Source organism: Schistocerca serialis, chromosome 7 (assembly GCF_023864345.2).
Source record: "Schistocerca serialis cubense isolate TAMUIC-IGC-003099 chromosome 7, iqSchSeri2.2, whole genome shotgun sequence".
Taxonomy (NCBI): domain Eukaryota; kingdom Metazoa; phylum Arthropoda; class Insecta; order Orthoptera; family Acrididae; genus Schistocerca; species Schistocerca serialis.
In genome coordinates this window covers 258,188,274-258,198,195 of record NC_064644.1, presented here as the reverse complement: position 1 = coordinate 258,198,195, position 9,922 = coordinate 258,188,274, and the positions used below count along the sequence as shown (strand labels likewise).

The 9,922-nt window shown below is 41.4% G+C and overlaps 1 protein-coding gene across 1 annotated transcript in view; it reads right to left on the bottom strand.

Annotated features, from left to right (window-relative positions):
- Positions 1-238: 238 nt before the first annotated feature.
- Positions 239-9,922, bottom strand: part of LOC126412440 (electron transfer flavoprotein-ubiquinone oxidoreductase, mitochondrial) — a 107,173-nt gene continuing 97,489 nt past the window's right edge. Inside the window, exon 11 of the mRNA XM_050082038.1 lies at positions 239-1,715. Within this exon, the coding sequence (XP_049937995.1) occupies positions 1,552-1,715 (164 nt within the window). The 3' untranslated portion in view covers positions 239-1,551. The remainder of the gene's footprint in view (positions 1,716-9,922) is intronic.

Below are 9,922 nucleotides of genomic sequence, written 5' to 3'. Positions count from 1 at the left end.
ACGCATTTTCCTTTACAGTTATTAGAAAAAGTGATAAAGATGAAAAATGGTGAAAATATCACCCTTAAGAAACTACATCTATTGTGTTTCCATTTTGCACATTTAACTAGAAAATATGACATCTATAAAGGATCTGAGACTGTTTAAAGACTAAAAAACTGACTGTTTCGAGAGTAAAGAACTGGTAATATGAAAAAGTTAACACAGTAACAAAATTAGATGCATAACATCCAATTAATAATTCTCTCAAAAAAATAAAATTTACTTCTTAAAAATGAACAATTTTACTACAAAAATATATAAAAATAACAACACAAGAAAGATAATTATAATCAATTGCCTAAAAAGTGCCAATTATATTTAATCCATGAATAACTTGGATGAAATATGTTGAGTTCTTATCATTCTCCTATCCAAGAGAATGTAAGATATGAGTTTACATTTATAGTGTTTTCAAAAATTACCACGGGAAATATGTCACACGATTTATCATGCACAAAAGAGAATGAAAAATATACATGATGTTTTCTTACAGTCACCATTAATTTTTTATCATAATATATGATATAATGGCTATAGACTTGTGTACTTTCTTCTTAAGATTGAATTAAAAAAGCTCTTGTATCTTATCTGTTAGGCATCATGTACAAGAATCAATTAATCTAGCTGCCATAATATTTACTGAACATTAATTTGTTTTATTATTTGCCAAACATGGTAAATTTAGGCTGTTTCATGAAGCTGTTACAGTGACCAAAAAAAAAAAAAATCAAGAAAAACTGAATATTAACTGTCTGTGAACTTTTGCACAATCTGCCCAGAATAATTGGAACTCACTTATATAATAACTGATGTCAGTCTTCAGTGCAACTTATCTCCATTAGCAGCTTTCCACAATCCAGGAACAAATTATTGTAATTACAGAAAATTGTGAAGAGGTTAACAGTTTATTAATTCTATTGCACCAGTTCCTCATTTGTACTGATTTGAAGGCAAGAAGTCAATGCTGGCATCATGCAGGTTCGTGTGTTGTAGAGGGTCATACACTGAAATCACAAGTAGTCTGATTCAACATTCTGTAGGAATCTGTTGTTGATCTTCAGAGTGACCAATGCCAGTAAATTTTGACTCTGTAAGATAACAAGCTGACTGTAAAGATGTTGAAGAAGTTGCTTAGGTTTCTTTGTGTTATAAATTATTCAAATGAATTATTGTTCATTTAACTCAGTTTGAATTGAGTTTAAAGAATCACTGCAAATACATGATCACTTACATTATTTCTGTATAAATACTTCATTAGATGTAATATTATATTGAACTGACAATGATACAATTACAAGCAATGACACATTATAATTATCAGTGTGAGAATCATGCCACAAAAGTCACTGATCACTTAAACATAAAGTCATAAGCCAAAAACTCAATACAATGAAAAAAATGTCAGATAAATAAATAAAAACATAGGCATGTGATTTATTTTAACCAGATAACCAGTAATCTTTGATGAAAAGATGCTGACTCTGCATGATGCCATGTGGTACTCTGCATTTACATTCCATCATAAGCTGGTCCACCACCACCTTCTGGTACCACCCAATTGATGTTCTGGCTTGGGTCTTTAATGTCACAAGTTTTGCAGTGGATGCAGTTTTGTGCATTTATCTGCAATCTCTGCCCAGTGCCATCTTCAAGTGGAACAAATTCATACACTCCTGGAAGGGAAGAAATTTTTTCACATTAAAATGTGTGTTACATTATTTACAAGTCAATTAAAATAAAGACTATAGAAATTTCTGCAAGTTCCACAAAAAATAGGAAGATATTAAATAAATAGCTAGATCTACAAATTATTTCATTATATGAAACTGCAAATCGCTGTTCACAGCATACACTGTTCAGTCAAAAGCCTTCTCTAAATTTATGTATGTTCTACATATAGATGTGAATTTCTACATTTATCTTCTAAGATAATAATATTATGAAAAGGTAAGTTGCTACACAACATTTAGCGGAGATGCTGAGTCACAGATAGGCACAACAAAAAGACTGTCTGTCATTTTGTTGTGCCTATCTGCAACTCAGCATCTCCACTATATGGTGAGTAGCTACTTTCCTTTTCATAATATTGTTATATTCCATCCTGGATTTTCCACTGATTATCTTCTAAGATAATGTCATAAGTCAGCACTACATTGTATGTTTGTTTGATATTGTTCACCCTTAAGGTCAGTTTCCACAATTTTTTTTTTCTATTTGTTCCTAGTTAGATAATTCATGTCAGCTTTTTGCAAGTATGACTTATTAAATTAAACTGATGGTGTAGTAACGCAACGCTCAGCACCTATCTTTTGTGAAACACGAATTACTACAGTCTTTTTGAAGTCTGAGTTATTGATATTCTATAACATGCCATGTGGAATATTTCTGACGTTGTTCAGTCTCTCAAGCACTTCAGTAATTCTAAGGGAAAGACCAATCCTTTTGAGTCAGTCTTTGGAGTGGCCCACTATGAATTCTTTTCCTGTGTCAGCCTCCTCATCTCAAAGTAGCAGCTGGCTGGGGTGGCCGAGCGGTTCTAGGCGCTAGTCTGGAACTGCGCGACTGCTACGGTCGCAGGTTCGAATCCTGCCTCGGGCATGGGTGTGTGCGATGTCCTTAGGTTAGTTAGGTTTAAGTAGTTCTAAGTTCTAGGGGACTGATGACCTCAGAAGTTAAGTCCCATAGTGCTCAGAGCCATTTGAACCATTTTTTTCAAAGTAGCACTTTCAATCTACGTCCTCAATAATTTGCTGGATGTATTCCAGTCTCTGTCTTCCTCTATCATTTTTGCCCTCTACATCCATTCTAATACCATGGAAGTCATTCCCTGGTGTCCTAACAGATGGCCTATCATCCTGTCCCTTCTCCTTGTCAGTGCTTCCCACATATTCCTTTCCTCTTCGATTCTGTGCCGAACCTCTTCATTCCTTATCTTGTCAATCCACCTAATTTTCAACATTCGTCTGTAGCACCACACCTCAGGGGAGAGGGGTTCGATTATCTTCTGTTCTTGTTTTCACACTACCATAGAATGCTGTGCTCCAAACATACATTCTCAGAAATGTCTTCCCCAAGTTAAGGCCTATGTTTGATACTAGTAGACTTCTCTGGGCCAGGAATGCCCTTTTTGCCAGCTCTATTCCACTTTTGGTGTTCTTCTTTCTCTGTTCATCACTGCTTATTTTGCTGCCTGGGTAGTAGAATTCCTTAAATTCATCTACTTCGTGGACGTCAATCTTGATGTCAAGTTTCTTGCTGTTCTCATTTCTGCTACGTTTCATTACTTTTGTCTTTCTTTGATTTAATCTCAGTTGTTTGTTAACTATTGTTTCTTCAGGGCGCAAAACAGCTGATGTCATAAGTGCCCGTTTACTCTCAGTCCATGTTCAGTACTCATTAGACTGTTCATTCCATTCAGCAGATCATGTAATTCTTCTTCACTTTCACTCAGGATAGCAATGTCATCAGCAGCTCATATCGTTGATATCCTTTCACTTTGAATTTTAATTCCACTCCTGAACCTTTCTTTTATTTCCACCACTGTTTCTTTGAAGTAAGATTGAACAGTAGGGGTGAAAGACTACATCCCTGCCTTACACCCTTTTTAATCCAAGCACTTCGTTTTTGGTCGTCCACTCTTATAATTCTCTCTTGGCTTTTGTACATATTGTATATTACCTGTCTCTCCCTGGAGCTTACCCCTATTTTTCTCAGGATTTCGAATATCTTGCACGATTTTATATTGTCGAACACTTTTTCCAAGTCGACAAATCCAGTGAATGTGTATTATTTTTCTTTAGTCTTGCTTTCATTATCAATTGCAATGTCAGAAATGCCTCTCTGGTGCCTTTACTTTTCCTAAAGCCGAACTGATCGCCATCTAACATATCCTTTTTTTCCAGTCTCCTGGATATTATTCTTGTCGTCAACTTGTATGCATGAGCTGTTATGCTCATTGTGCAACAAGTCTCACACTTGTCAGCTCTTGCAGTCTTCAGAATTGTGTGGATGATATTTTTCCGAAAGTCAGATGGTGTGTCGCCATACTCACACATTCTACACTCCAACGAGAATAGTATTTTTGTTGCCAATTCCCCCACTGATTTTAGGAATTCTGATGAAATGTTATCTATCCTTTCTGTCTTATTTGATCTCAAATCCTTCAAAGTTTACTTAAATTCTGATTCTAATACTGGATCTCCTATATCTTCTAAATTGACTCCTGTTTCTTCTTCTATCACGTTAGACAAATCTTCCCCTCACAGAGGCCTTCAGTGTACTCTTTCCACCTATCCACTCTTTCCTCTGCCTTTAACAATAGAATTCCCATTTTACTCATCATTAGTTACACCAGGTATATTCGATCCAGGGCTGGCACACCTCCCTGAATCATGGGAGCAGTGTGCTGACAAGTGCAGCTATCCAGGTGGGTCGATTGATAAATACCAGTAAATTAATTATTTAATTACCACAACACAACACCCGGCCCACAAGCAGAGATCTCCAACCCTGCCGGTAATCGAACCCGGGCCCACTTGCATGGGAGGAAAGCACGTTACCACCCAGCTAAGCAGGCGGACTCTGACTGAACTCAAATAAATTTTGCATTAAGCATGCTAGAAAAACCTCAGTGACCACCTAACCAGCCAAGAGCACTAAATGCCTACATTGCACTACAACTGGTGGAAAGAGGGGGGGGGGGGGGATAGTGAGGGTTTAATGTCTCATCAATAATGGGCCATTAGAGACAGATCATTAGCTTGGACTGGAGAAGAAATTGGAAGAAAATGGGCAATTCCCTTGTCAAACGATACTCTGTTAGTCCCGTAAGTAACTTAGAGAGACCACAGAAATCAATATGAAGGGATGGGGAATTTAATTGTCATCCTCGCGAATGAAGTCAAGTGTCTTATCGCTGTATCACTCTGCCTGGTCTCTAATTGGAGAAGAAGTGGACACTACGTTGATAAATATTTGGTGACAGAAAATATTAACAAAGAATAAAATTTAAACTATTAGCGTTCTTGAAGGGAAAAAATCATCTCTCCGTGGATGAAAGTGGTTGACATATACAAGACGTAAAAAAAAAAAAAAAAAAGAGTTAAATGAGAGGTGGTAGTACTCCTCGAAACAAGGAAAGTGAGTCCAATAAACTTGGGTCTGGAAATGCCTACTTTTGCGATAAACAAGAGCTTACAGGAGATATTCAACGCGGCGTCCACTCATGACAATGCAACCCTCTGCCCCCCCGGCATAAGGAACGACGCACCCTTTGAAGTATAACTGGTCGTTGTTGCACCTGCCGGCACTCATTAAAGACGCGATCCGGTTGTGTACACACATCGTTGGCTGGCGTGGCGTATTCTTTCTTTCGTGTCCCCATAACCAAAAGGGGACTGAGGTGTGGGGAACGTGCAAGCCAAATGAGATAAAAATGACCAAAAAATGGTTAATTATTGGTGTAGAAAAACGTAACAAATGCAAATAATCCATCTCATGCGTCACACAGTGCCTTACCACGGGGCCATTTAGCTTACTAGTTGGTCTGTAGACGCTGATCTTCTGTTGCTGGCAACATTCAGCTAGCTTTTGTTCGCTCGCATCCTCAATGCGCCAGATGTCGCGAGTCATTATAAACACAAAACGGCCACGAGGCGACGCTCAACTGTCCCGGACGCAGCCCCATTCGCCACCGTCTGCTGCGGTAGCTCCCCTCCCCCCGTCACCCTGCTAGGTCCCAGCATTAACAGAGCCGCGCGTGGCACGCCGCCTGCCGCAGTCACGCGGCTAATCACATTATTACGAGGCCGATCGGTCAGCGCGCGCAAGCCTTTCATCGGCGCGAGCAGCCCCTGTTGCTTTTCGGTGCCCTGAGGGGTGTCTGGGGAGCTCGCGAACAAAAGGTGACACACCGCCGACGCCAGCCCCCGCAATCAATAGCGCACGCGCCAAGCCTAACACGGCTTGCTGAGGGTCTCCCCATCTGCATATCAAAGCGTTGCTTTCGAGCACCGGCAGACGCTGAGCCGAGGTCAAAAAAAAAAAATAAACAATGCACTCACTCAAGCCTCCCCATCCCACGATTATAAACGCCTTGACGTCATCGTGCTCGATATCCTGGCAGTGGAAAATCTCCACAAGCTCTGACGAAGCCATCTGTGTGCTTGTCTGGTCAATGTGCCCTTCCTTTGTTTTTCTTAAAGCTTGACATCCGGATTACGACGCCTGGCACCGCAATCAAATACTCAATGATTGAACAAAAATGCGAAAATACTGAGATATCAATGTGGCCAACTGACGCCAGTATAGTCTGGATTAGATTAGACGTGTTTTTCGTTCTAATTGATCCATAGTGAGGAGATCCTCTGGGATGGGAACACGTCAGAAAACAACGATACACAATAAATATTAGATATGCTAACGTTTCTTCCACAGATCCCGAACGAAATTGCCTTTGTGGATGTGGAATCAGTAAAAAAATATTAAAAAATCTTAACCATATATATACTCCTGGAAATGGAAAAAAGAACACATTGACACCGGTGTGTCAGACCCACCATACTTGCTCCGGACACTGCGAGACGGCTGTACAAGCAATGATCACACGCACGGCACAGCGGACACACCAGGAACCGCGGTGTTGGCCGTCGAATGGCGCTAGCTGCGCAGCATTTGTTCACCGCCGCCGTCAGTGTCAGCCAGTTTGCCGTGGCATACGGAGCTCCATCGCAGTCTTTAACACTGGTAGCATGCCGCGACAGCGTGGACGTGAACCGTATGTGCAGTTGACGGACTTTGAGCGAGGGCGTATAGTGGGCATGCGGGAGGCCGGGTGGACGTACCGCCGAATTGCTCAACACGTGGGGCGTGAGGTCTCCACAGTACATCGATGTTGTCGCCAGTGGTCGGCGGAAGGTGCACGTGCCCGTCGACCTGGGACCGGACCGCAGCGACACACGGATGCACGCCAAGACCGTAGGGTCCTACTCAGTGCCGTAGGGGACCGCACCGCCACTTCCCAGCAAATTAGGGACACTGTTGCTCCTGGGCTATCGGCGAGGACCATTCGCAACCATCTCCATGAAGCTGGGCTACGGTCCCGCACACCGTTAGGCCGTCTTCCGCTCACGCCCCAACATCGTGCAGCCCGCCTCCAGTGGTGTCGCGACAGGCGTGAATGGAGGGATGAATGGAGACGTGTCGTCTTCAGCGATGAGAGTCGCTTCTGCCTTGGTGCCAATGATGGTCGTATGCGTGTTTGGCGCCGTGCAGGTGAGCGCCACAATCAGGACTGCATACGACCGAGGCACACAGGGCCAACACCCGGCATCATGGTGTGGGGAGCGATCTCCTACACTGGCCGTACACCACTCGTGATCGTCAAGGGGACACTGAATAGTGCACGGTACATCCAAACCGTCATCGAACCCATCGTTCTACCATTCCTAGACCGGCAAGGGAACTTGCTGTTCCAACAGGACAATGCACGTCCGCATGTATCCCGTGCCACCCAACGTGCTCTAGAAGGTGTAAGTCAACTACCCTGGCCAGCAAGATCTCTGGATCTGTCCCCCATTGAGCATGTTTGGGACTGGATGAAGCGTCGTCTCATGTGGTCTGCACGTCCAGCACGAACGCTGGTCCAACTGAGGCGCCAGGTGGAAATGGCATGGCAAGCCTTTCCACAGGACTACATCCAGCATCTCTACGATCGTCTCCATGGGGGAATAGCAGCCTGCATTGCTGCGAAAGGTGGATATACACTGTACTAGTGCCGACATTGTGCATGCTCTGTTGCCTGTGTCTATGTGCCTGTGGTTCTGTCAGTGTGATCATGTGATGTATCTGACCCCAGGAATGTGTCAATAAAGTTTCCCCTTCCTGGGACAATGACTTCACGGTGTTCTTATTTCAATTTCCAGGAGTGTACATCTAAAAGGATATACAACTGCTCACCAAATATTAAATGTTCGATACACTTAGGTGCATATGATAATTCTTAGGCTATTGTAGACACGAATCATCAAATAAAAACATTTTACAGCACTTATTTACAATGATCCAATTATTACACAAAATTTGTACAGAAGTCACATTGCATGCAATATTCACGTTATATTATATTATTAATAACATAGACACATCAATCGGTTCTGCTAAGAAATTCACCAATGGGGTTGGAGCTAATCACCAATAAATCCTTTACTCTCTGCTCAAACTAAACTTCATTAGTAGTTAAACTTTTTATGACTGCTGGCATGTTACTGATAATGTGTATTGATGAATAGTGGACACTTTTCTGAACCGAAGTGACTTCAAATCTTTGTGAAGGTTATTCTTGTTTCTAGTATTGATTCCGTGAACTGAGATGTTGGTTTGGAAAAAAATTAATGACAGATTTCATATATATATATATATATATATATATATATATATATATATATATATATAAGGAAGCAGTAGCTAAGTATTCCCAGTTCCCTAATACAGACCTCTGCAGGACGTTCTTGATTTCACACCACAAATAATTCGTATTGCGCGTTTTTGGGTTAGGTGAACTATATCTCGTATTTATGAGTTACCCCAGAAACTAATCCCATATGACATTATGGAATGAAAGTAAGCACAATACTGTAGCTTTTATGTTTTTATATCACCTACCTCTGACAACATTCACATAGCAAATAGAGATTTGTTTAGGCGCTTCAGCAGTTCTGTGGCATATACTGGCAGGAAACTTTTAAAGCTCTGAACAGTATGTAGTATGTTTTTTCAAGGTTTAGTGCAGAGAACTGGCTAGCAATCATTTATTAATGTCCATGAAAATTTCATTAGCCGACCTTTCTAAGGCTGTACTTGATTTACTGTTTATCTCTACGTTTGTATCATCTGCAAACAAAACAAAATAAATCTGGCATTTGGTAATGTTACTGATGTCACGAGATAAGGTAAGGGCCCTACGATGGAACCTTGGGGGACACCACATGTTACTCGTCTCTTCCCTATTGACACCCATTGTTTTCTGTCAGAGATATAGGATCTGAACCATTTTGCAGCATTTCCTGTTACACCATAATATTCTAATTTACTTAAAAGGATATTGTGATTTACAGTCAAATGCCTTTGACAGATCACAAAATATACCAGCAGCTTGTAATTTATTGACTAATGAATTAAACTTATTCTCATACATTCTCACTGTATATGCAGATAGCCTTCTCAATATCAGAACCCTGTAGAAAACACAAATTGTGACTTGGATAATATTTTATTTGTGGTCAGATGGTTAAGAAGACGGCTACATATGTTTGTAAAATTTTTGAGAATATGGGCAAAAGTAAAACTGGACGGAAGTTTGATGGTGTAGTAATACCCGTTAAGTCGTGCCGTTTCCGAAATGTACGTGCCGAGCCTCCGGACCATCGCGATCTGCCCTCGGTCATAGATGGCGCGCCTTCCTCATTCTCCACATGGACAGTGCGATCACTGATACTATACGCTCCGTGCACGTACCTGACTAGCAGTCGTCTTCACCAGATGACTATGCTATCGCCTGGACGGATTTATATCGATAGTGGGTCTGTGGTCATAATGTTCTGGCTGATCAGTGCAGGTATCGGCGGTAAATACGAAACTGCAAACTTTGGCGGCCGATGGATGATGAATGTGCGACGCTTCAGCGCAATTTCACCGCGCAGCTGGCAAGTACAGTGAAGAGGGGAAATGTAGAATATAACCTATGCGAATTTCTTTCCGTGAATTCAGCTGGATAATAACTATGCCTCGATGACGGGCATGTTGAAAATATCCGCAGATATCGCATTTGATAACGGACGTTTAGTTGAGTTCAAAGAATCTGGTTGGAGTAATCGGTGCAGCA